The sequence below is a fragment of the Lemur catta genome, chromosome 18 (genome assembly GCF_020740605.2).
Source record: "Lemur catta isolate mLemCat1 chromosome 18, mLemCat1.pri, whole genome shotgun sequence".
NCBI lineage: Eukaryota > Metazoa > Chordata > Mammalia > Primates > Lemuridae > Lemur > Lemur catta.
Window position 1 is genome coordinate 22300075 of NC_059145.1, and position 27720 is coordinate 22327794.

At 41.7% G+C, this 27720-nt stretch overlaps 1 protein-coding gene across 4 annotated transcripts in view; it reads right to left on the reverse strand.

Moving 5' to 3' along the window:
- Positions 1-26410, reverse strand: part of MITF (melanocyte inducing transcription factor) — a 211479-nt gene extending 185069 nt beyond the window's left edge. For 3 of the 4 annotated variants that reach the window (XM_045529645.1, XM_045529642.1, XM_045529646.1), the window contains exon 1: positions 26147-26385. In XM_045529645.1, the coding sequence (XP_045385601.1) occupies positions 26147-26250 (104 nt within the window). In that variant the 5' untranslated portion in view covers positions 26251-26385. Of the gene's footprint in view, positions 1-26146 lie in introns of all 4 variants that reach the window. The other variant, XM_045529641.1, reaches the window with a different exon arrangement.
- Positions 26411-27720: the final 1310 nt, after the last annotated feature.

Genomic DNA, 27720 nt, shown 5'->3' on the forward strand with positions numbered 1-27720 from the left:
TAACTCTGAGTTGGGCCAAATCTAACAAACAAGAGTCATCCAACAGGAAATGAGTTAAGCTGGCTTTTAAATTCATTTAAGCAAATACTCAGAGTGCCTCACAAGATGCTTCTCAGGGAATTCTTCTGCTGTTGATCTTGCCCAGTATAAATCAGTGATCACTGGAAATGTTCATTTCAGGGGGAAAAAAATACTTTCAAATGGAGTGACTTTCACTTGGTTTAAGTGATCACCTATAAGAGTCTCTAAACGTTGCCCAAGTACCTCTAGCCATCTCATACATAGCAACAGCAGGTGCATGATAAATATTTAGGAAACCAACATGGAATGAATCCAGCTCCACCTACATAAAGTCAAGTTTCTGATCTGGAAATCCTAGACCACAGACAGTCACACGTGGGAGAAGAGGTTGCAGTCAGTTGTGGTGGTGCTATATATATTTTTGTCGTGTCTAAGTCACAGGTTCATTTCAAAATGTGGCCACCTCCAGGTATTTGTCAATGATAAGCCTACACCTAGAATATTTCATTTCCCAAATACAGTCATTCTCATCTTTGAATAGTTCCCTCAAATATTACCCTCAAAGAAGCCCTTCCTAATATAAGCCATTCCTACTCTCTCTACTTGGCCTCCAGATTTAATCATTTCCTACATTCAACCATCTGGGACCTGGCTTGACTGGCCTTCAACCCTGACCTTATTTATCCTACCTTTTGTTGTAATTGTTTCTTGCCTTAGTGCTCCATTAAACATTAAGGTTTTGGGGGGCAGGAACTATACTTTGAATTCCTTTCTCTCCATATGCAATTGCTTTATGCACAGGAGATACTCAGTAAATACTAATTGAATTGAAAGGATCTCAGTCTTGGGTGTAACTCTCTCAAAGTCTCCAATTAGTCTAGTAGCTTAAAGACCAACCCTACTTAAAAATTAACTTAAATAGTGAGTACAATGAAATCACTCCAAGTTATTAACCTAAACACTTGACATGTTTATTTTCCTACTTGGAAAACCAGGCCAACCACAGAACGACCTTCCTCAGACAGGTGACTCTAACAGTAATGAGGTAATTTCCTTCAAAGATGATGATGCTGTCAGGATTCTCTGGAATGCATACCTACCCATTACTGTGTCATTATTAATTGTTCTCGTTGGGTAGAAACAACACTAGAACATTCCAAAATTTTCAAGCAACATCACACTATATACTCAAGTGTCAACATGATCTCAATTTGATGGTACTGTGGCTTACACAGGTATAATGAATTAGGAGACAGATTTACTGGAGATACCAGAAAGTACTGCTTCAAATTTGTGTAACTCTTTCTATACTCACGTCCAGGGATTTTAATCGCTATGTTTACACAGGCATCCATATACATCTGAGTGAAGAAAATGAATGAGAGAGTAAAGAGGTATGTTTTACTCCCAAACTAGGGTTGCCAGAATTAGCAAATAAAAATGTAAAGAATGCCCGGTTGAATTTCAGATGAACAAAAATAATTTTTTAGGATAAGTATCTCATGAAATATTTGAAACGTAGAGTAAAAAAAAAAATATTCTTTATCAGAAATTCAAATTTCACTGGACAGCCTGTGTTTTTTCTGGCAACCCTACCCCAAACCCAGAAACTGTATTATTGAGTCTTCAATTAAAAAAAAAAAAAAGAAAAAGAAAAGCATATAGCAATGAATACATTTTGTAAAGCCTTAACTTTCAGAAAGAACAAAATACATAATCAAACAACATTACAGAACATTTTAGAAAGCTCAAGATAATGATGGCAGGAAAAACAGCTGAGTAAGGCATACTGAGCGCTAACTCTGTGCCAGCTACCATGCCAAACCCTCTGTGTGCATGATCTTATTTAATTCTTACCACATCCTTATGAGGTAGGCACTATTATTACTATTATCATTACTATTATTATTACTACTACTACACAGGTAAGGAAACCAAGATACAAAGAGAATAAGTTGCCCAGTGTCACAGAGTAGTACGGCAGAGACTCAGGCAGGTTTAACAAAGGGCTTACACACTTAGCCACTATCTCATTCTATAGGTGAAAAAAGAGAATCTTAGCAATTTGCCCAGACTCACACAGGGACTAATCAGTGCAGCTGAGATTCAAACCTAGGACAATCTGACTCCAGAGGTTTAGCCCTAACAGGCTGTTGTCTTTTCACATCATGCCAAATGGGAAATGTGCACTTCCCACCAAAACCAGCTGCAGTTACCATCCCAATAAATTAGAATGCTTCATCTTCAAAGTACTGTGCCTGAACCTAGACTGGCTTCCTAGGAATTTTTATCAGATCCAATCAGCTAGATTTTTATTTTATACAACTATAGGTGATTCAGGGTTGAATGGCAAACAAGGGGAAAATTTCTATTTGAGGAAGGAATTCGTTGTTACCCGCCTTTTGTGTACCAAAACATCTCTTCAAAATAAACATCTTATCTGATGTCTACCAGTCTTGCTGCCTTGAGGCACATTCTTGCTCCTGCGCACAAATCCCAAACATTCGCAATAACCTGGAACACAGACACGAAGGCTGATTTGAAGTAGCCACCAAAGCCAGCTTCAAGATCCAATTATGTGTGGAAGGACCACAAGAACCAAGACTCTTCTTGGATCCATGATTATTCCACGTATAACATCAGAGCACAGAAAATATGGGAAAATATCCAGAACTTGCCCTGAAGCAGATTTACTTACAGGAATCCTTATATGCCTTATTCTAGGTGCTTGTCTACCTCTGGAATGAAGATAGATGTCTTCAATTGGGGTGCATGTGCACGTGTGTGTGTGTGTGTGTGTGTGTGTGTGTGTATGTGTGTGCGCATGTGCAAGTGTGCACCATAGAAGGTATGGACCTTGAGGCTTACCTGCTTATCTACCTTTATTCTCCAAAACTTCCCAGAGGGAGCAGAGAGCATGTTGTCAGACTATAAATTAGCTGCAGGAAAGGGGGGTGGGGTCTGTGGATAGGATAGACAGAATTTTGCTCATGAATCTTATAAAGAATCTACAGTAATCTATAACTGTCTGTTTGCTTGATTGGGTCTCCCTAAAGGCAGAGACCATGCCTGTTTTATTCAACATTGTGTTTTCCAAGTGCTTGATACAGAACAGGCACCCAACTAAGTGACGAATGAATGAACGAGCAATCACTTTATTGTCACCAGTAAGCAGTGCGCACACAGACTTACTTTTGTCCTCATTGCCCTTGAAATCCGTGACAGAGGTTTTTTGCCCTCTTGCAGTCACAACCTATCTTCGGGGCTCCGCAGCGCATGCGTATCATCGTTCCTCACAAAGACAGTTCAGCTGGAACCATCCTAACTGGCCTCTGTGACACCAGCTCTGGCCACTCTCCAGCCCATTCTTCATTTGGCAGCCCGAGCATGCGTAAAACCGGCCACGCTCCCTGATGCTCCAGCCACGCTAGACGCTCACACTGGCCCAGAGGTGCCACACTATGCTGTGCCTCTGTGCCTTGGGCCACATGGAATGCTTTTCTCTTATTTGCTTGGTAGTCATCTTTCAATAATGAACTCAAGAACCAACCCCTCCATCTCTTGTCCTTAAAGGACAGACCTAACATCATATTTATGTCACCGTGAGTTACAAGAAGGCAGAGCCCATGTCTTAAGGGCCAGCCATTTTATGACTAGCACAGTATCTGGCACACAGTAGGTACTCAGTCATCATAAGCCGGGCAGATGAATGGGCTTCGGAGAGTAAACATGAAAAACTGTTAATCTCATGATTTCTTGGTATCTTACTCCATTAGACGAATACCATCTAGACCCATTCATTAAGTTCTACCTATACATGCTAAATCTACCAGAAAAATTATTGCATGGTGGGACAATGGTGCATGCTGTTGTCATCACTATCGTTTAAGTGAATACCTGCTGACCAACAAACTTCAGAGAATATTGTCTACTTCTATGGCTCATGATTAACTGGGCTTGAGGTATCAAAAACAAACGGAGAAGGTACCACTACGAGGTAGCAAGGAAGATTCACCTCTCATATCCATGGTGAGGCACAGAGCCCCGTACACTGAATTCAGAAGGACCCAAGGCTCCTCCTGGGTTCATAGGAAAGGGCAAGGTGATGGCTGGCAATCTTCACCATGGCGCAGCAGAGGGAAGGAGCAGCACGGTTCCACATGGTCATCCCTGATCCAGTCTTTACCCTTTATTGTACACAGGAGGAGACAGATCCCCCATAAATGGTCAGCCAGGGTCCCATAGTTAGTATGTAGCACAGCTGGGCCTGCAACCAGGTCTTCCAATACATATATCCATTCATTCAATATTTACTGAGGAATTACTAGGTCCAGCATGGTGGTATTTGCTGGGATAAAATCATGAAGAAAACCATTCACGGTCACCAGCCTTGTGAAATTTATAGTTTATTTAATGCCTAATCCACAGTTCCTCTTACAACCTCATGATATGTTTCCAATTCCTACTTCCCTTCAGCTATTAAATTCCTATTTTATTATATTTAGTGACATTTCCTAGATAAATATAAAAACTTTTTTAAAAATACTTCATCCCAAGCAATTCAACCAATTCATAACTATTCTTTCTTTCCGTCTCTCTATTCTATCTATCAAACTTCTAAAACTCACATTTAACCAAAAATTCCACAATGGCATTTGAAATATTCTCCAGATAGCTATACCATCCCAAAGTCTCAATTCAAAGAACTTATCATTGCAATGTTAGAAGGAAATGTTGGCTAACTGTATACATATCTTACAATGAAAATTTTCCAGAGGTTAGACAATCATAACTTACCCTCAGGAACTCAAATCAGTGCTTAAAACACTGACTGCCACAATAAAAAAAAAAAAAAAATTTTTTTCCTTGGGGCCATGGTGTTTTATTATGAAAATGGAATAAAAACTTCAAAAACAAAATGATTCTTTCCGATTTAATGAAAAATTTGTTATTTGTTACTATTGTCCGTGTGTGAGTTATATGCAACTTGAAAAATAGTTCTCAACGTTCCCAAGATGAAGAGACGTGTAAGTTACATAGGCTTCACGAGGCCCAGGGCTCAAAACCAGTGTGAGTTAAATACAACTCCCATGGCAGTTAATGTGTTAATAGTTCTTACAGTAAGGAAATTCTATTTTTAATTCCTAACACAAACCTTACTATTAACACTAACAGTTAAACTAAATCTACTCTATCATGAAAGACAACAGAAAAGAACCAGTCATCACCTTACAGCAAATATTATACTACATGTGATTTTGGTCTGTAATTCTTCTGTTTAATCTTGTTTTTCTCTTTTAAAATGAGAGAAATTAATTTGTGGAAAAATTAACCAGGAAAACAGATTGCTCTGAAATCTTAAATAATTCAGTCAAAAAAATTTTTTCAAAGAAAGTAAATGACCCAAGATGGAAATATCTATATAAATTTTCACTAAAGTGTTTCTATTTTGACTCTGGAATAAACATATGACTTTTCAAATTCATGTTGGTTTGCAAAATTCCAAGGCACCAAGTAGCAGTCATTTCCATAAAGTAAAAAGACACATTCTGGTCTTATTCTAATCAGGCCACCAGAAAACAAAACTAATACTGTGAACAAACAAATCTTAGCTAAAACTCATTGAAATAATCCAAATGGTTTCCATTCCAGGGAAAATAGTAAGTCAGCAGTTTGCATATGGCTACCTTTTCTAAATACACAAAATAAGCAAAAACGCCACCAGAGGAAAGTGCAAATGCTGAACCCTTTCTATTTCTGTTTCCACGGGACTGCAATTCAATCAATACGGCCCAGGGGCACTCAGCCATCCTGTGTGCACACTTCCAGGTGGCTTCAGCGTCCAGCCCAGAAGCCCAGAGAACTCCCAGGAGAAGGTTCATGGAGCCATCACTCAGACCACAAAGCAAGTGACAAAGAAAGCCTGGGGCCCAGATTCCCAGTGTCAGAACACGGAGAAGGAAGCCAGAAAAATTAATTGTTAGAGGGTGTGGAGCAATCAAAACTGTCACAAATAACACTGAGATTCTAAACAAGAAAACAATGGGAACACAGCTAAGCATTCCTTTAAAGAACAAAAGGCTCTGAACAAAGGAATAAATGAATCACAACCCTTCACCTAATACCAGTAACCGTCTGGAGTTAGAGAAAAACTGTTGAGTAAAAATATTCTATATAAGGAAACTTACTTAAGGGAAGTATTCAAAACCCTTCACCCAGGGTAGAAGACAGGACAAAGTGCAAAATCAGGAGTGAGAAAACTCTGTCTGGGGTTAATAAAGGGCACATAAGAGTAGCATCCTAAGCACTACAGTATTTTTGAAGAGCAACAGAAAAATGAAGATGAAAACTGCTGTTTAAACTTTCAGACAAAAAATTTATTTCCAAATCCCCCTGCTCCTATAGGACTTGAAAGGACAATAATCAGTCAAGAAAACAGCAAAATGAGGAAGTGGTATTCTCTTACAATTTCTGTTAATCCCCACCAGCTGTAATTTAAGAAATTCAGTGACATCAGCATTTATATTTGAGCCAGCAAGAATGACAGAAGGACAACTGCAGAATCATCTGAAAGGGGGAAAAGAAATTTGGGGGTGACTGGAAAAGGCATTTGGAAACCTGGAAAATTAATTCACTTTGCAGTGAATCACTTCTACAGCTTCAAACACCAACACCGCCAAAAATAACATAAAAAGTGGAAAAGGAAGCATAAGCACTCCAAACCCAACCAAATGATCCAGTGGAACTTCTGAAAAAATAGTCACTGAAACAAGTGAAGTGAACATTTCTGAAAACAAACAGAAAGTGATCTAGCCATTTATGAATGACGAGAACCAATGATCCCATATGATACAAAGATTGACAATCCTTAAAAAAAAAAAAAACCAAACATGCTGCAGAAGAACCTGTAAACTGAGGTACTTTGGTTATCATTTGTATTACTTTCTGGAAAACAGGCACAGAGTCAATTCCATGGTCTCCTTTTTGTAGATAGAGAAAATACCTCGTGGGAAAACCACTGAACTATTTTTGGGGCATCCCATTCGACTTCAGAGACAGAGCGGGAATAGGTATGAATTCCCAACATAAACACCAACCATTAGCTTTTACTAGGGTCAGAAGCTAAGGGAGAAGGAAACCACACCAAACTGCACTGACCAAACAACCAAGAGAAGAGAATTAGAACCACTCACCAGGGCCACCTCGACCCCCTGGCTGAACATTGGATCCACTGGACCGTCTCAAAAAGGAGATTATTATGAAGATATGACTGCAGCCGCTCTGCCATACGCTTACATGCACCTTCTCTCAACACTAGGAAGGCTAAATTAGAGACAGAGTGATAATTAACAGGATCCTTGGCAGCAGGAGCCGGCTTCTCTAGCAAACCAGTAATTGCTGCCTACTTAAAATGACAGGGAATTCAGCCAGGAAGGAGGGAGGTGCTTGATGGTAATCATAAAAGGTAAAATAGACTTTACATCAACAGGTTACTTGGCTCCCATTCAAAACAACCTCCTTATCTATATATTCTGTTAATAATCGTAGTAAATAAATTCAACACCGTACATAGCAGGACTAAAGATCAATAATCTTTGCGAGGAAATCTGATGAAAACAGATCTCCCCTCCACAAATCCTCCAGTCCCCAAAATGTCTTAATTGCTAATTAGATCATGAAAATAATTTTAAAAATGATTCCCATAGGTGATATATTTTGACTTGGATTTCCTTTGAAAATAGCCAGATGAGAAATTTTTAAAAGCATCCATAGACACAGTTTATGTCCCCTACACTGACATGAAAGCTATTTCCTTGTTTGTAACCTTTCTAGGGAAGAAAAGGTATTTAGCTCAGAAGTTGTTTACCAGAATGACTAAGGATTGCTGAGTAAAGAGGAGAGTTAGCCCACAGTGTCTCTAGGTTAACATCCAGCCCCAGAAAAGAAGACAGCCCATCAACCTATTAAACTGATTACCAAACACTCATCTAGACCATATTCCCAGAAGACCAATACCTACTACATACGCCCCAGCAAGAAGTAAACCAATGTACCTCCAACATCTTTAGATGCCCAGAGACAGAGAGATGAGGATTCAATCTTCTGCCATGGGGAGATGTCTATAGAATAAACAGGGCAGCAGGCACGTAGTTTCATAATGACTAATGCTGACCAAACTCTTCATAAAATCAACTCTGTAGGTAAAGACCTACTTTGTTAGTTCAGGAAAGCCCCGGCTCTCTGATAGTGTTGCAGAGAATTCCCTGATGGTCCTCCAAGAAGAGATCATTACAAGGTTAAGGGTTTTTGATCAGGCTTAAGACGCAGCCCAGGAGTCCCTATTGATAATATCTCATGGAAACCATTAACATTTCATGCTGGTAAAGATACATGAGAAGTAACAAATCAGGAGTAGAATCACTGGAAACGTGGATGGTTTACACTTTTCTTGGTATGTATGAAAATTAAGTCCTTTTTCTGAATTGTTGGTCTTTCCCTTCTCCCACTAATTAAGAGTAAGAATGCTTTTACATGCATTTTGTGAATCTCTAACTCATCACTGGTAGAACCCATGAAGTATATGGCTCACCATTAAAGCCATTAACTAGGATCTTTATAACTTCTTCTTCTCTGTTAGATCATTATATCCTTTTATTGAAAATATTTAAGTCAATACTTTGCAATGACTAATGCTCTTAACACCCACATGTCAAGGCAGAAGTTATGCTCATTACACAACATTATGATGTTTCAAGACCTCTGGCATGCCAAAGATAAATAGTCCAGAATAAAACTGACTGGCTACAACTTTATGAAGACAACACAAAAAAAGCAATTAACACGTCAAGTTAGGAGAAAAAAAGAGAGGGAGAAAGAGAGAAATGAGCGAAAAACATCAAGATGTTAGGAGCTACGTCATGTTCAGTAGTAGAACACAAGGATGGGTGTATAGACAAGACTGCTTGATGTCATCAAATAGCAGCATTCGAAGAAGACCTTTAATAAGGAATGAGGAAAATCTACAACTTACGCACCACACCCTTGTGAATGATTAAGTATCCACCATCCCGTCTTTTGCTACCTTTCTTGGATCCTTCACCACCTATCCCTTTTCCTTTTTCAGAAACAGCTTTGAAAACAAAGAACTATGCAGACAGGCATGCTGTGAGCACCTGTAATAGACATATCTATTTATTTTGGATTCAAATGTTCAACCACACCCTGAGCCCTTTGTCTTTGCTTCATCAGAAACCTAGTCCTCTTTCCACTCCAAAATCAACATGAGTTGCCACCCCTAATCACTTCCTATCCTGCCTTTCCCCCAAACCCCAGTATACATGGTAACCACTGCAGCATGGTGGGTAAGAGGGTGACCTCTGCAGTCAGACAGTCCTCGGTTTGAATATTTGTTCCACCCTTGTTTGAGTGACTTAAGATAGGCAAGTGGCAAAAGACAGATGAATGACAGAAGATAAACAAGCATCAGTTTCTTCATTTATAAACTGGGGTCCTACCTACCTCACATTAGAATTACACTATATAAAGGCTTTAAAATGTTTACTACCACACCTGGTAGATAATAAGTATCGTAACATGTTTATAATTCACCTAGATCTGATTCCTTTTTTTGACACAGGGTCTTGCTCTATTGTCCAGGCTAGAGTGCAGTGGTGTCATCATAGCTCACAGCAACCTCAAACTCCTGGGCTTGAATGATCCTCCTGCCTCAGCCTCCCAAGTAGCTGGGACTACAGGCAAGTGCCACCATGCCCAGCTAATTTTTTTTCTATTTTTTGTAGAGACAGGGTCTCACTCCTGCTCAGGCTGGTCTCAAACTCTTGGCCTCAAGTGAGCCTCCTGCCTCGGCCTCCCAAAGAGCTAGGATTACAGGTGTGAGCCACCATGCCCATTATTAATTATTAATTCTGGCTGTTTCAGCTTCTTGACATTTTTAACATGGAAAAAATGTGAAAAAAATTATATAGGTACCTTCCTTATACTAGTATAATACACAAGGATACTGTATGAAAATATACAAAAGGTAGGCTGAAGCACTAACAAAAGGCACAGCCTATAATGAGGGCTTTAAACAATGTTCCAAACTGCTGCTGTTATTATTTCTCTTTGTGTTCTCTTCATTGTTATTATTTGTGTGATCTATCTGCTATGCAACTTGAAACTACCAAAGCGACTGAAGACAATTCTATTCTCTCTTTTTCTAAAAGAATTCCAAGCACTCCCAGCAAGTACTCAGTTAATGTTTACGATAACAACCACACTGATAACTATAATGTGCTAATTTCCAATGCATGCAGAAGTCAAACTCATCACCTTTATCCTCTAGGCCCTGAGTAGGCTGGGCCTGGTTATCTTCAAAAACTGCCTACACCAGAAATTCTAAGCTATCCTACTGCTTTCTGCTGGATTCTTCACCCATGGCCCATAATTTTTCTGTGCTCTTTTCCTAGGTGCCCACCCTCACACTCTACCTTCCTCAAGAGCAACAGAAACTATATAAAAATAAAAAGTACCATATCTGAAAAGTGAAGCCCCAGCCAGCTTTTAAGATCTGAAAGAGATGGGTCATTTTTACTGGAAGACAAACTAGCAAAAATGAAAGATCAGGTTCCCTGAAAAGCTTTAAAGAAAACAATCTTTAATACAGTCAACGCTCATCATTCATGGATGCTCCATTTGCGAATTCACCTACTCACTAAAATTTATTTGCAACCCCCAAATCAGTATTTGCAGTGTGTTTTCGCAGCCGCGGGCATGCGCAGAACAGCAAGAAATTTGAGTAGCCCAACGAGCACAATCCTAACTGAGGTCAAACAAGGTGATGGTCTGCCTTCTTGTTTAAGCTCTCATATCATACTATGAACAAGTGTCCTTTCACAGTCTAGTTAGTGCTAGGTTTTTTGCATTTGTGTGCTTTTGGTTGGTGACTCCACTATTTCAAACGGCCCCCAAGCATAGCTCTCTACTGTTCCTATGGGCAAGAAAGCCATGATGTGCCTCACAAGAAAATACGGGTTTTAGACAAGTTTCATTCAGGCATGAGTTATAGTACTGTTGGCCATGAGTTCAATATTAGTGAACCAATAAAATACACTAAATAACATGTCTTTAAACAGAAACACACATAAAACAAGGTTATGTATTGATCGGTTGACGAAAACATTGCGAACAGAGGCTCTTTGGAAATTACCCTATATTTCCCTAGTGACAATGGTTCAGCATTTGCTAATTCAATGTCTGTAGTGACTTTATAGAACAGAGATAACAAGAATTGATTATATTTTTAGTATATCTTTAGGATCAATATTAATAACAACAGTTACCCTTATTAATTTAATGTACTAAGGAGTTACATGTGCCAGGCATTTTACACATTATCTTCTAGAATCCTCACTTATCCCAAGAAGGAAATACTATTGTTACCCTCATTTTATAGGTAAGGATACTGAGGCTCAGAAAAACTTAACAAGGGCCTATAGCTATTAAAAGGTAGGTTGAGATAAATCTCTTACACGTTTTCCTAAAGGAGTTTAACAGAGTTCCCAAAAGTTACGGATCCCTCCTGGCACTCCAGAAATACTGCATCTTTCTCGGTCATTCCTTATACAACAAATATTTATTGGACAGTCAGTATCCTGGATCCTTGAGAGGTTCAGTTAAGTAACAAATTCCCTGTTCCTGTGGGAATCGAAAGACAATAAAACAAGTATTACCGATTAGCCTATTTATAAACAAGAAGATATTAATACTTGATTTCCTAAAGTACACATTATTTCTTAAATAAGACCTTCAAGTGAAGTGACGGCTAAAGGCTATTTTCAGTGAATACGAGTTAAAATATATTTCTTTCCCAGGGTAACCAATGTGACCACCAAGCGGGCTTATTTTCTCTCCCAAAAAGACCTCCCCCGAGGCCTTGATCTGGGGTCCACTCCACCACTCAGCAGCCACCCATTCGTCAAAGGCGACAGTGGTTCCGGTTTGACCCTTCTTACCATTATCTCCTGACTCCACAGTAGGCTCAGTAAATATTTATTAAATATTATTTTATCTCACAAGGCAAAGAAAATCTGCCTGAAGATCCTAAAAATAATTCTCAGACCATGCCTATGGGAGTCAGATCTCTCATGTGCACCTATTTAGATGCCCTGAGAAGTAAATCTACTCTGAAAATATCCAGAACTACGTTTTCCGTCTCCAATAGCTGGCCCTTCCCTGAGTTCTGAGTGCCCTAACTCTCACCTCCAGCCCACACACCAGATTCATCCCGTTCTCTCGCTAACACGCAGAGCTCAGAAGCCCATCAGACCCGCCCATTTCTGACCAATCCTTCTCAGGCTTTCTTCTCTCCTTCTCGGAACACGTTAGCACTCACTCTAAAGCACCTAGCTCTACATGTCTTTTGCTTCTTTTATTCACATAGAAAGAGGGGAACTTTCGTTTTCCCCTCTTTCCTTATAAAACTCGGAATAGGAACCCTGCCTTGAGAATTCCATGTTTGTATCAATGTATGGTTGGATTCTGGTAGAAGATATATCCATTAATTAGTAATGAAATTCATTCCCATTCCTGTGTACACGACAGCTGACAGTTAGGGAAAGTAGCCTGGAAGATTCCTGGGCTACACCCAAATGCTACTATAGGTTTAAAAACTTCCTGCGTATATCCCAAGCATTTGGGAACTGACTAATGGTTGGAGTTTTCTTAAGCTATGGAGAATCAGATTGTTACTCATTTACTTAACAGTGACAAAATAAGGGGAGAATCAACACCACCACACACAGAAATGTTTCTGTGATTAACTACTTCTTCCATTCTTAGGCAAACCCCTAAGTTTTAATGGCAATGACACCCGTAGTAGCACAAACCTGCAAAAACTGGTGGAGACTGGCAATAACTGTACCATAGTAGGAGTAGCAGTAATCTTGACACCAGCAGCAGCAGCTGGTGTCTACCGCATCTTTACTTGGTATTATCTCATTACTTCACTGAATCTTCACACTGATCCTACGAAGCAGGCAAGTTGCTATCCAGTTACTAAACTGTAACTGATGAAGGCATCCACATACATGTGCAATACAACAGGAATTTTTCCCCTAAGAAAGATGGGTACTACTTGGGCTAATCCCCCTTTCTGCTTTCTAGTGACTAGTCTGGCCATAAGTGCTAGGAGGGAAAGCACTGATGATCAAGACAAGCAACCTATCATATTAGTGTGGAGAAAAAGACACACTTAAAACTTAGATTTTGGTCTCTAAAGTAGCTATATATTGCTCTTATCAAAAAAAAAATTCTAGAAGAGTGAAAGATACAAAGCTTTTGAGGCTCAAGAATACAGGGCATTATGCCTTATACTGGATAAAGATAACTACAGAGAGAGGCTGTGAAAAGATAAAGCAGGAAGTCCCCATAGGCCAGGCTGAAACATGACAGTTAGGAATGAGAGATGTCCAGGTTGAGACAGCAGGAGAGCCGAGCTGCTACACTGCCACAGTATCATTGTACAACCCCAATTAGTGCACCTTATAATTTATTCCTCCACCTAGCTATAGTCTATAATTATGATGAAAGGAAACATGTTGATAAAGATAAAAATTGTCTGGCAACAAAAATAATGCCTTGCATGTAAATAGCACGTGCCGTCCTTAAATACCTTAGCCATCCCCCATTCACCACTATTTGACCTGCATCAACTCCCAAAGATCCTGATGCTGATTATCTAACTTGAGGATTATGTAGGCCCCCACCCCATCTCTTCTCTGGATTCTGTTCTTTTCCCAATGATTGCCTTTAAGTTGTTTTTTCTTTACTAAGGTGCCTAAAACTAAAAATCCGTTTCAAGTCAACAAACTTGTTGATGCTGTGGATACAGAGGTAACCAGAAGAAGGGAACCGAGAGCCAGGCCTTGGGCTGAGCACTGTACCCACACATTTCTTTTAATCCACATCCTCACCCTATAACTTAGATCTTATTATTATCCACTGCCCCCTATTACCCCTCTTTTGAAACAGAAGCCACAAGAACAATTTGCCCAAAGACATATAGCAAGGAGGTGGACAAATTGGAATTTAAGTTCAAATCTGTCTTACTCTGAAGTTCAGACTTAGGAGACTAGTTAGAACTCTTTAGTGGTTTATAATAAGAACATCAGGATTCTCTCTCTGGAGAAGGCAAGCATGCATCAAAAGAAAAAACAATCACGATGCTTGGGTCTAAGTGGATTAAACACAGGAGCAGGTTGAATTTCCTAGTAAATAAGGAATCCGGAAATTTTCCATCAGCTTTATATGTCTGACACGACGTTGGGCTGGCCCTTCCCTCTCACAGTCTATACCTCACCCTCGGGGAAGTGAATGGCTTGGGGAGATTCAAAACAAGGAACGACTCCATTATGTCAGGACACCCTTGTGTGTGACGAAACAGACGCTGGCTGGTTGCATCCCATTCCGCCCCTCTGTTTTGGAAGCTCCCACTCTCTACAAACTGTCTGGAATTCATTAAGACAGGAAAACAGGCTGACAGTCGTATTTCTGCAGAAGTTTTGTGAAAAACAATTTGGTCATGTGGACATGCCCCAAACCACCATCACCCTGTTTCTTAAACAAATCATTCAGTCAAGTGACTGCAGTATGTTTCAAGTTCCACACCACAGTTCTAGAGTCTAGATTAAACTACAAACCCCGTTTGAGCTTTGGATCAGGGCTCCTTGTGGTAGTAAAGCTAAGTTAACTTCTAGTCACTCAGAGATCACATTTACACAACCAAGAATCCTATTGTTGGAAGGCCTAGTTATCCCTATTGTTGGATTTTTCTGTTATTTAACCGTAAACTTTTCTGATTAAAAGAAAAACCCATGGTTAATTTAGGTTTTCTGTCACCAGACAGCAAACTGCCCAAGCTTCTACATTGTTTGCATCCCAACTCTACATAATGCTTTCTATGCCAAGTTCATTGGTCAAAATCACACCACCACCACCTTATTGCAATGGTTTTCAAAGTGTGACCCCCAAGCCAACAATCTGAGCATCACTTAGAACTTGCTAGAAATGCGAATTCTCAGACCCTACCCAGACCTACGAATCAGAAGCCAGAGCGGTCAGTATGTCTCAGCAGTCAGTTTTAATAAGCCTTCCAGGAGATGCTGACGCACATTCAAGTTTGAGAACCACTGCCCTAATGCTTTTACCATAAATCTGATGTCTCCGTATTGAATTATTCTTATATTGCTGTTTTGGAATGAAAAATTCCCTGGAACAGAATCCATTTAGTAAAAAAAAAAAAAAAAAAAAAAGGCATGGGGAGAGATGCTGCTTGTATTGTCAGGCCAGAGATAATCATTCATAATAATTTCTCACTGGTTAAAAAAAAAGAAAAAGGAAAGTTCCCTCTAGAAAGTTAGTTATCAGATCTACATTAGTGATGTGGTAGCACCCAAGCTAACCCTGGGATTCTCTTTGGCTAGACAACCTGCACCTCCCTGGAACCAACCCCTGTGATAAGGACATGTGGCCAGGCCTGTATCAAATTTTCCATTTCTGGATCCATGAAATTAAACTACACAGGTTGAGCACATGGAAGGGGTTGTTATAAGAATTTGGAAAAGAGATTATTAGCAGGCAAAATAAAAGCACCCACTTGAAGAAATATGTAAGGAAAGGGAAGTTGGCTGCCAGTGAAAACTATTTAGTAAGATGTCAAGTATATGAACCCAAAAGTGAGAAAGAGGGATGCACTAGGAAGATTCCCTAAGGCCAGCAGAGTGACAATGTAGTATTGCTGACCCGCAAAAAGAAAACCCAATTAATTGTCCTTGCAGTTCACCTCTCTGCCATTAAATCATGCATTTCAGTGACTTTGATACTACAACCAAGCAAGCACCATCAAACCCTCTCATTCATTTCTAAATCAACAAAGATTTAAAGCTTCCATATATAATGAGTATCTAATTGCACTCTAAGATCCCATCATTTAGCATTTACTCATCTAGCATTTACCTATGTAAAAATATTATTAGTGGTTCCAAAAAGTCTACACACTGATTGTCCAATACACCCTAAGCCAGCAGCCAACCGCTTACGAGTTACCCTCCAAGCATACCTCCTTGCAGAAAACAGGCAAGCTTTTATTTGGAATGTCACCAGGAAACCTGCCAGCTGCTTATATTTTTAGGGATTGTTTCACATAAGCTACTGTAAACTCTTCCTTTAAAAATAAATAAAGAGAATTTTCAAGAATGCATAGTTGGGGTCATCCTCTTCCCTTGAAAGTAAATGACCTTAACTGGCCAATACTATTTTAATGTTTATTCATAATCATTCTCTGTCAAAAGCATTATAAATTAGTTGCAAAGGGTTCTATTGGCCAAGATGCCAACATCCTAAATTTAGATGGTACAACCAGCAGGCTCCGTAATACAACAGAACAAAGCTAACACTGAAATCATACCTTTCCATCTTTTGCTGAAAAATTTCGAAAGCTAAAAAAATTAAAACAAAAATATACCCAATCTTTTTGATGGAGGGGATTATTACAATTTGACCACTGACTATCTGTGTGTCAATTCATGGACTCAATTGCAGATCACTATCTCCACCAGTTTGGGATAGATCCCAGGCAAGAGGAACAACGTGGCCACATCTTACTGAGGTCCTCTAGTACTACAGTCCCCAACCCCCAGGCCACAGACCAGTACCAGTCTGTGGCCTGTTAGGAACTGAGCCACACAGCAGGAGGTGAGTGGTGGGCAAGCACATCACCATATAAGCTCCGCCTCCTGTCAGATCAGCAGGGGCATTAGATTCTCATAGGAGCACAATCCCTAAAGTGCACATGCAAGAGATCTAGGATGCGTGCTCCTTACGAGAATCTCATGCCTAATGATATGAGGTGGGGCTGAGGCAGTGATGCTAGCACTGGGGAGCAGCTGCAAATACAGATTATCATTAGCAGAGAGGTTTGACTATACAAGAAATGTACTGCATTTGAATCATCAATAAATCATCCCCTACCCCCACTCCATGGAAAAATTGGCTCCCATGAAACCAAACAAACCTTTTGGTCCCAGGTGCGAAAAAGGTTGGGGACTGCTGCTCTTATAGACTTCACCAGGATTGCACTAGGTCTCGAGATAAACAAGAAAATCATCTTTAGGATTTCCCTGAGCATTTCCTTTCAACAAATTCCAAATCTCCAGTTACAAACTTAAAATCTATGTTTTGAAAACCATGCTTCCTAGAACCAGTTAGTATTTAGGAACATTTTATGGTAAAGGTACCAAAGTAAACATAGTATTCCTGTATGTCATTTCATAATTTTATGTATAACCACAGCCCTCAGGCTAAATGAATCTTCTCTGCCTCAAATTTTCTTCCCATTAAGGCAAGTTAAGCTTCCCAGAAAGAAAACCTATTCTACAAATACAAGCCATGCATTCTCCCAACAGTGGGGACAACCACTTTTCCGATGCTGCTCTTGATCACATGGGAAAACAGATGAACGTGTGTGAATGATTCAGCAAGTTATCCCACTTTGGAGAAGAAGCAGGGGTGGGGAGGATGAAGACCACAGATGCCTTCCTGAAATTGCTCAATGAGCCACAACTTCTTATATGACAGGATTCTACCAGTGTCCCCTATAGACCTATAACATTTGGATTTAAAATATCTGCTCTCACGTCATCCAAGATTTTCCCTTTTGAAGTAACCACTCCATGTATACTTGAATCAAAGAAATAGCCACGGGAATCCAAATGCTTTGAAGATTTTTTTTAAGTCGTTGAATTAAAACCACGCCATTGCCTGTGGATGTCAAAGTTACTGAACACTTGGGGTGGAGTGTGGGAGGACAGCTTCTTCTTCTTCATTTCTGTGTCAACACTGACATTTTCACATCAGAGTGGACAGGAAGTGTGATCTCAGGACCGAAACACAGGACTAGGAGTCAGGAGTTCTGGTGCTGGCTCTCTGTTCCTGGTGGAAGTGTATATTTTGTTAAATCAATCTTAGGCTTTCCTTTTTAATCCTTGGTTAGGTGGACCTCTCCTTTACACCAAAAAAGTAAATCCAGCCAAAAAAAAAAAAAAAAACCATTCCTAGGCTAAGGATGGTCAGACATGAATAATCTCAGGCAACACCAGCAAGCAGAGCAAGAGACAGTATCAAGTAGGATGATTCTAGAACAAAGAAAGGATAATAAAAATAACAAGACCCACAAGACCCGCCTCCTCTCTTTGTCCAGGGTTAGGTTTATAAAGACAAACATGAATCTCTGACTCACTCACTCAACATTAGGAAAATGCTTAAGATCAAGTAATAAACACTCCTAATGAAGATTAATGTCTGTATTTCTTTTTCCATTATTCATATATTACCTTAAACCGGTCCTATGGGTATTCCTAAACACCTACTAAGCATCGAGCCTGATGTTAGCAGCTTTGTATACATTACCTTTTACCTTTGCACCAGACTTACAAGGTGGCTATTACCCCATTTTACAGAAGAGGCAATTCAAGTTCAGAGATGTTGAGTAACTTTTCCAAAGACACAGAGCTAGTGAGTGGTAGTACCAAGATTTGTACCTATGTCAGACATTCAGGTCTTGCCTCAAAATAACTTCCTCCAAGAGGTCATTCCTGATCATCCAACCTAAAAAAGCCCCCTTCTTTCACAATCACCCTCTACCGATAACATCCTGTTCAGTTTTCATAGCAGTTAGCCAAAATTATCTTGTTCCTTTATTTGGTTCATTATTAACTGTGCCCCACCTCCAAGAAGCCAGCACCATCTAGCAGGAACCTTGCCTGTCTAGTTCTCCATGTGATCCCCTGTGGCCACAGCAGAGCCTCCCACACAGTGCCCAGCACTTGAGAAGCCCCCAGAAAGCCTGACCCTTGGAGGTAAGAGCCTCATCACTGTGACTCTCAGGACAGATGTCTTACACAGACACTTCGAATGTGTGCTTCTTTATTCTTCACAGCATGCATGAAAGGCCACAGGAGGGAAAGAAGAAACAAACAAATTAAGGAAGCCATGTCTAAAAACCAGGCTAGAGAAATGGGTTGACCACTGAGAAGCCAAACTTGGGCCTCCTCTCAAAATCGTTGGCAACAGAAACAGGCAATGGAGAAATTCCCACAGAGATCACAGACCTCCTTGCAGGTCTTCTTGACCTGGTTTGTCTCAATAAAGACACAGACTTATGTCTTGGTGTGATTCCTTTCCTCAGAGAACACAATGTTCACTAGACTCACAAAAACCTTATAAACTGCAAACTTGTCTTTACAATATCAAAAGCTTGGGATGACTGCATTTAATATCTTTGACCTGCCTCCTTGATTATTTTCTCCCAATAATGCATACTTGGAGTATAGTCAAACACATTTTTATAATTTATTCTGATTAGACAAACCCTCAGCAAAGTGCAAGTTCTATTTCACACACACACAACAAATAAAACTCTTGCCTATTGTCCGTGAAAGATGACAAAAAAAAAAATTAACCAGAGACTTTTTTTCCATTTATTTATCCTGATACTGCCAGTTCTGAAACAAAGCAGTTGGAGGGAGAAATTTAGTAACTTTGATTTGTCCCAAGATACATTTTTTTACACTGAGGTCCTATTCCTGACAGTAAGCACATGTGATCTGTTCTAAAAAAAGGATATTTTCCACTTCTTGCACAACTGGAGCAGATATAAACATCAGCCTGTGCAAACTGCACTGCAGAACTCAAAAGGAATTAAACATACATCCACTTAAATAAAATCTATAATTAGTAGTAACTGGGAAAAGGAAATCTCCAATAACACAAAAAACCAATATGTAGAATTCCACTTTAATCAAGTGTTCCATCTAATCATACCACAAAACAAATCTGCATAATAAGATTTGAACACCTGCCAGGTGAAGGCACCTCAATCTCGTCTATTTTGTTTCAGATACATGATTCTATTCATGTTTTAGTTGTTATTATGAGGAGCAAAAAAAAATTGCATCGTGGTAAAATTCTACTAGAAAAAAGGAATTAATTGCATTTACTAACAGTGCTAGGCACTGTGCTTAGCATGTTTACACATTTTTGCCTCAGTTTTAAAACTTCTACCAACCCTAAGGGGATGGATTCTATTGATCTCATTTTATAGGTAAAGAAATTGAGACTCCAAGAGGTTAAGAATCTTGAACACAGACACAGTAGTTAAGTGGTAAAGCCCTGACCATAGTGCTTAAACTAGGCTCCCTCTAAACTTCCCCGTGTGTATCCAGTCTCTCCACCATGAGATGCCACCAAGTGCCTGGAGACCATGAGGAAGAGCAGGGAGTCTGATTAGAAGCTTAAAAGGCAAACGAAAACCCTAAACCCTAGGATTATGCCCTCCAAGGCGTCTAGCATTCTATTTAATATTGTAAAGAAACGTGTTTGAGTATTGCTCACCTTGAAGAACACTCCCCATCCCTACTTATGAAAAAAACTGCCCCACCAACTTGCCTTCCTTTATTAAATTCCCACTGCTGCTGTCCCCCACCCCAACAGGGACCACATTCTGTCTTATATGATTAACTGTATCCACGTGTTCTCTTTCCCTCATCCCACCAGGAGTTTTAGAGAAAGCACAGCAGATGCATCTTTGGATTTTGCACAATCGTGCACAGTACAGACTAGAAGACAAGAGCACAAGGCTGGAGCTAGACCACCTTAGTTTAAATCCAGGTCCCATCCACTTGGCATGCCTCAATTTCCTTCTGAGAATAAAAAAAATACAGACACCCAAGGTTGAAATGAGAATTACCTGAGTTGATGTAAGTAAAATATTCAGAGTAGTGCTTGGCACATAGTAATAAGCACAAGGTAAGTGTTAAATGTTTTTTAAATGATAATTAATATCATTACTGCTTTTATTATTATGATCACCTCATGAGGGCATTGCAAAGATTAAGTACATTTTATATATGTAAAAACCCTAAGAATGGGCTGACATACAGTACATACCCAATAAATGTTAGCCATCATTATTGGTAATAATTGCACATACTAGGACTCAATAAATACATGTTGAATATGAATTTTTATATGTGCACTAATGTCACAACTGCTAGGGGTTTTTTTAGCCAGCATAAAAGAATTGTTATGGATTGGATCAAAAATATAAAATGCAAAAAATTTATCTGGACACCTCATTAGGAGGAAAGCAAAAAGGAATTTACTAATATCAAAGGAATTTTATTGCATAACAACACTTGCCTTAGAGAAGATAACCACAATCAACCAAATTGCAAACACCTTCCAGGATGCCAGAGCCCAGAGGTAAGTAATGTAGAAAATAACAACAAGAACATCTGCTAACATTTACACTTACCATGTACCAGGCCCCCTGCTAACACTTTCCCACACTCAATGTCATAGTTAATATTCTAAGACCCCTAGGAGGCAGGGCCCCATTTGCCAGATGAGGAAACTGAAATTAGAGGTCACCCAGGCTGCCCAAGGTCACCTGGCTAGTTAGGGACAGACACCAATGCCAGAACAAGGGTCTTCATCTCTATGCAAGTAGTTCCCTGCAGGTTGGACAGACCAGAAAAATTAAGAAAACTTTCAGAAACCAAACAAAAAAGATTCACAGTTTTTGTTTTAGCAAGAATGGATTATCATTTCATAAAAGAAAGGGCATTTTTTAATATGATGACAAGAAGGAAAATCTCAGCATAAGTCCAAGAAATGGAAGTGGCCTTATACTCAAATATGCATGCATGAGTATGCGTGTGACACAACAGTCTTTGTCTTTTCATGTCACCCCAAACCTGGGAAAACTTCACACACCTCTCTATGAATCAGCATTTGGGGATCACTGCTCTATCTTGTCCTGCCGTGATAAACCTAACACTCACTTCATTCCCATTTCTAATTTGCAGGAAGTTTAATAATAGCTGTCTGAACAGTACTAAAAAGTTAAGAAGAAATGGCAATTAAGTTAAGCCAATTCTGAAGCCTGTCTAGGAAAAGGTCATTAGCAACTACAAAGCCACAGACTTTAGCACTGAGTACACCAAACCAAAGCACCCTGAGCCTTAAAGATGCTACCATGTTTTAAAATGTTGTTTCCGGGTCTGAAAGGCCTAGAGAGAAACCCCTCACTCCGATGAACTCACGCAAGAGTTCCACATTTGTCTTCCTGCCGTGACTATGCCTGTGTGAGCTCTGGGTTCACTCCAGATCTTCAGCACTCTTCCTCTGCCACCCAAAGTTCAGAACTCATTCCCAGGAGAACACACAAAGGTTTTAAAAACCTTGTTGGGAGGACCAAAGTGCAAATAATTCTTCATTAGAACCTTTTCCCATAGCATGTGTCTTCCTAGGATACAGCCTTACCCATCAATATGACCAAAATGGGGTTTGCATAACCTAAATCCAGCAACTTCAGGTTCCTGAAGGCAAAAAGGACTGGGTTCAGAATGAAACTTGTCTCTCCTCATCAAACACTTGAATATCTGACTTAGTCCCAATGAAGGATACATAAATTCCTCTTTGGAGAGAGCCTGGTAGATATCTATTTTTAAAGGATTGCAAAAACAAAAATCAAACACCTTACCCTGAGTGAGATACAGTACTAAGGGACAAAGCAACACATATTCAAACAAATATTTATTGTGCCAGGCATTGTTCTAGGTCAGTGGTTCTGAAATGGGGGGTGATTTTGCCTACCATGGGACCTCTGACAATGTCTGGAGACATTTTCGATTGTCACAGCTGGAGGTGGCAGTACTGGTCTCTAGCAGGAAGAGGCCAGGGATGCTGCTAAACATCCTGCAATGCACAGGACAGCTCTACAGCAAAGAACTATCTAGATGGCCCAAAATGTCAATAGCAGGGAGGATGAGAAACTGTTCTAGGCTCTGGGGATACAACAGTGAACAAGGAACAGACAGAAATCCCTGCTCCCTTGGAGCTTGTAGTCTAGTGTGAAGAAACACATAATAAACATATTGGAAAATTACATGGTAGGTTATAACATAAGTACTATGGAAAAACTACAGCTGGGCAAGGAAGACTGAGATTTTAGAGGGATAGTAACTATAAATAGGTGGTCAAGGAAGGCCACACTATCAGGGTGATGGGAATGATATTTAAACAAGACTCAAAGTTGGTGGGGGAGTAGCGTTGTGGCTGTCTGGGCAAAGAATGTTCCAGGCCAAGGGAACAGCAAGTGCAATATACAAAAGCCCAGAGGTGGAAGGGCCTGGAGTCTTCCGGGAACAATGAGGAGACCAGCCTGGCTGGAGCAGAGGGAGCCAGGAGGGGGACAGCAAGAGATACCATCTTGTACCATCTTCAGGAACTTAAGTTTTATTGAGAGAAACCAGAAGCCATTGGAGAGTCCTGAGCAGAGAATGACACGCTCTGACTTAAGGTTTAACACAGGGTTTCTTAATGTCAGTGCTATTAACAATTGGGGGGCCAGATAATTCTTTGTTGTGGGGGCTGTCCTGTGCTCTGTAGAATGTTTAGCAGCATTTCTGGCCTCTAGAAGTCAGTAAAGATCCCCTTCCATTGTGACAATCATAAATGTTTCCAGATACTGCCAAATGACCCCAGGGCGGGAGACAAAATCGTCCCCTGGTTGAGAACCAGTTTTAAGAGGAACACTGTGGCTGCTCTCTTGAAAATCCACAGAAAGCAGACATGGGTAGAAAGCAGGAGACCAGGTAAGAGACTACTGCAATGACCTAGGCAAAGGGTGATGGTGACTTGGCCCTAACGGGTAGCAGAGGAATTGGTGAGAAGTGGGCAGATTCTGGACGTACTTTCAACTTAAACAGATAATCTGGAGGAATCCAAGTGATAGACAAAATGGCCACAGCATTCTTAACCTTTTAATTTTAACTTTTTCCAACCAAGACATACAAGAGGTGAAGCGCCCCACCCAAAAAAGACTTAAGACAACAAAGCACTGAGAAGACCCCGAACGATGTGTAGCCCTTTAAAAATCACACAACAGATGTCGATGACAATACCATTAGACAACTGTGGAAAACAGTATAGGGAAATGTTGCCAACTCCATATATTTACTCACAGATTTTATTTAACTGGTTTATTTCAAAGTGCATGTGTCTGCTTCACATACAAGTTTTACAACAACTTTTTTAATTTAGCCTTCCGCTGGTTCGGGCCCGCACCTGTTTCTAGCATCAACGTGTGAAGCCATTTCTTCCCACGTACCCACTTTTTTCCTGACACGTGCTTGCTAGCTAGCTACCCAGGACGTTCACCCTTGCAAGAAATTTTTGCTGACTTTGATAAAGAACAGGCCCCCATCCTTCAACATGAGTTTCGTGGCACTCATTTGGGTTTTTCCAGATGGTATTTTCCTCACTCTCTCAAACTCATTTAATGTTATGTATCAGCTACCATCAAAAATGTTCCAAACAGTCCAGTTAATTCATTTCTTTCAGGATTCCACACACACTCGCTCCCTCATTCTGGCCATGTAAGCATTTGCTTATAGAAGCAAAAGCTGAGACTGCTCAGTAAAACACTGGTCCCTTCAGCCGAATGCAGATAATGCCCCAATGAGCATAACCAACAATACCCTTTACACACTATTACTCAAAACCCCCAGCCCCCAACACACACAATCTATGTTCACACACAAAACAGCCATTATGAAGAAAAACCACCAACTAAAGGCTGGTTTTATGCGTCTAACTGCTTAGGAGGTTTCCTTCCAATCTGTGTTAAGCATCTACAAAGAGGCTGCTTCAGCAACTGCAGTCAGTAGGGCTGCTGTGCCCAGATTTTCTTCCCCAACTTGGATTCAGATGCCTGCCACAGCCCTGAAGGAAAGAACCCTGGCTCCACTGCCCACTAGAGCAACGACCAGCAGGGTGCTCTCCAGAAGCAAAGACTACACCACCTCACTTCCTGACTCAGTTGCCCCTTTTCATTCACCCTGATTTCTGGACCCTCTTCTCCTCCACCAGGCAGGCCCATTCACCCAGGCCCTGCCCACAGTGAAGGACAGGGCAGGGAGGGTCAGACGTGGGCAGAGCAGGGCTGCATGCTTCCTTATCTCACCTCACAGCCGAGATGGGGGAAATAAACCCTTCCCTGCTATCACGGCCTCAACTGACCGTCACCCTCTTAGTAAACACTGGAAATGAGAAGTGCGAGGTATCCCGAGTGGACACAGGAAGATAATGAGAAAGGAAGACACTCGTTCCATTCCAACAGACAAGCAGGAATGCAGGCGGCAAAAGAGGGTAGCAAAGAAAGGGGGCACTCCAGGTTGTAGGGCGCCAGACCAGCAGATAGCTTCACTCCTCGTCTACAAAGTTTTTGAAGTCCCCAACGAATTAAACACGTGTCGCTGCCAAGCAGGGGACGCTCCCAATAACCCCCAGGCCCAAGGTTCCCCCCACCCCCCCACCCCCCGCTCAGAGAAGGCCTGGATGCGAATGGGACTCTATTTCCAGGGAGCTCAACCTGGCCTGGGAGACACGCCCACCCGCCGCGGCCCCTCCCGCGCCCGCGAGCAGCGGTCTGGGAGGTGACAGGCGGGGCCCAGCCAAACCTCACCTGGAGGCGGCTGGGGGCTGGTTTTCCCAGAGGGGCCGGACTCCTAAGAGGCGACTACAAGCGAGCTAATTGCTTCCCTCCCACGTCGCATCTCGACCCACCCAGAGCTTTCCCTCTCCGAGCCCTCCTCAGCCCGCTGGGATCTTCAGAAAACGGGTTCACTAAAAAACTCTATTTCCCTCATCCCACCGGGACAGCGTCCCAGCGCGGCGCTCCTCCTCCCCCTTCTCGCGCCTGGTCGCTCCCCAGCCCCCACCCAGTCTCAGCAGCTGGCATCCCCGGCCGAGGGTCCCCGCGCCCGGATGCGCCATCCCCGGCGACCCCCGGCGCCCCGAAGTGCGCTCCGTAGGAGCCTCCTAGAAGCGCACTGGCCGGGCGGGCGCGGCCCCCAGCTGCGGGGGGCAGCTCGCCCTCTGCCCCGGGGCAAGGGCACGGGGTCCTTGTCCCAGAGCTCGGACGACCGGCTCTCCTCGCCCCAGACTGGGAGACGCAGTGCCCCGCGGCCGTCTGCCGCGCCTCCTTCCAGCTGTCACCACTCACCTGCTCTTCAGGGGTTGACTTTTGAGTTCGTAATAGGTTTTGGGCTCTTCATGAAACTCCTCCCCGACTTCGAAATCCGGCACTATCCCGGATTCCGACTGCATGGCTCTCGCTTCCCTTCCTCCCACTGCCCGAAAGTAAGAACCGAGCCCGGGGGCGGAGGGAGGGTGGCGGGGCCTGGGTCCCCCGAGCCGTGCGCCCCCGCGCAGTGCCCAGCTCAGCCCGCTCGCCCGCGCGCCGCCGCCGCCGGCCCCAGCGCGGTGAGTTTACACTCGCAGCCGGGCGGGAGGGGCCGGCGGCCGGGCGCTGCCTGGGAGCTGTAGTTCGGCCCTGGCGGGGCATCCCGGCTCGCGGCGGGAGCCGCTCCCGCGAAAACTACAACTCCCAGAAGGCCAAGCGCGGGGAGGCGGCGTGGCGGACAGCGCTAGAGCAACTCCTGTTTGGATTCATTGTCAATGTCAGCAGCTCCTCTCCCTCCTCTCTCCCCGCTTGCTTCAAGGGTACAGACTTGGCTATTTAACATTAATAAGAACGGGCTCGGCCTGCGCTCCTACCGTCACCACCCCCCTCCCAGCCCAGACGTTTGCGAGGGCATGCCAAGTGCTTACTCTAAAAATAAAATAGTAAAGGGTTTGGGCACTGAAAAGTTTTAGCGTTCAAGTCTGTCTTAAAATATAAATAAAAGGATTTCTATCAACCCGCATGCTTCCCTAGGCTGCTGCGACACATCACCTTGTCCTCGGATTGGAACAGCGTGGAGGAACTTTCCTGCACTTTGCAGTGAAAACGTTGTTGCAGAAATTGGTTCCTGTTCTGCAACTAACTCATGCGGGGCTTTTACAGGACTATTCAGCCGCTGAATGGCTTTCTTTCCCCTGTATCCAATTAACTACTTTAATGTAAAGCAGTACTTGAAAGATTCGGTTAATTTTAAAAGGCACAAAGTTACAAAACAATGTCGTCGCTCTCTGCTTTTAATTTCTCAGTTGGCTGGTAGTTCAAATGCGATTGTCCTAACATTTCAGGAGTGAAGTTATAGGGCACATAAACCGCACAAGTGTCAAACTTCCTAAGCTTCCCAGCATCACTTAAGGAACAGAATTTTTTAAAACTCTCCTTTATGGCTGATTTGTACTTTCAGTCCTTCCCTCTGATTAGTTCTAGCAGAATGTGTACCTTCTTTTAAAAGTGTCTTGAGGCGTCAGAGAGGCGGGATAGAGTTGCAGAGTGGCATTTAAAGGTGTAAGACTCAGAGTTGAAATCTCAAGTCTTTCTAAGAAGCGCTGTGCAATCTTGAGCAAGTCCCTTGATTCCTAGAAGCCTCGATTTCTTCATCTGTAAAAGGAGATTGGAAAATCAGTTTTAGAAGGTTTTGCAAAGTCAAATGTAAGAGAAAGTTATTTGTACTCTATAAAATAGCTGCTCAGTCAGTGGTTGTTCTTTATTAGATCTTGAAGATATTGCTTTCACACTAACATCTCATCTTTGTGTTTGTGCTTTCAGAAGTAATAAACTAAATGATCATCCTAGGAGAAAACTCTTAGGAAGCTACACTAATGATTGGGCACCTCCTA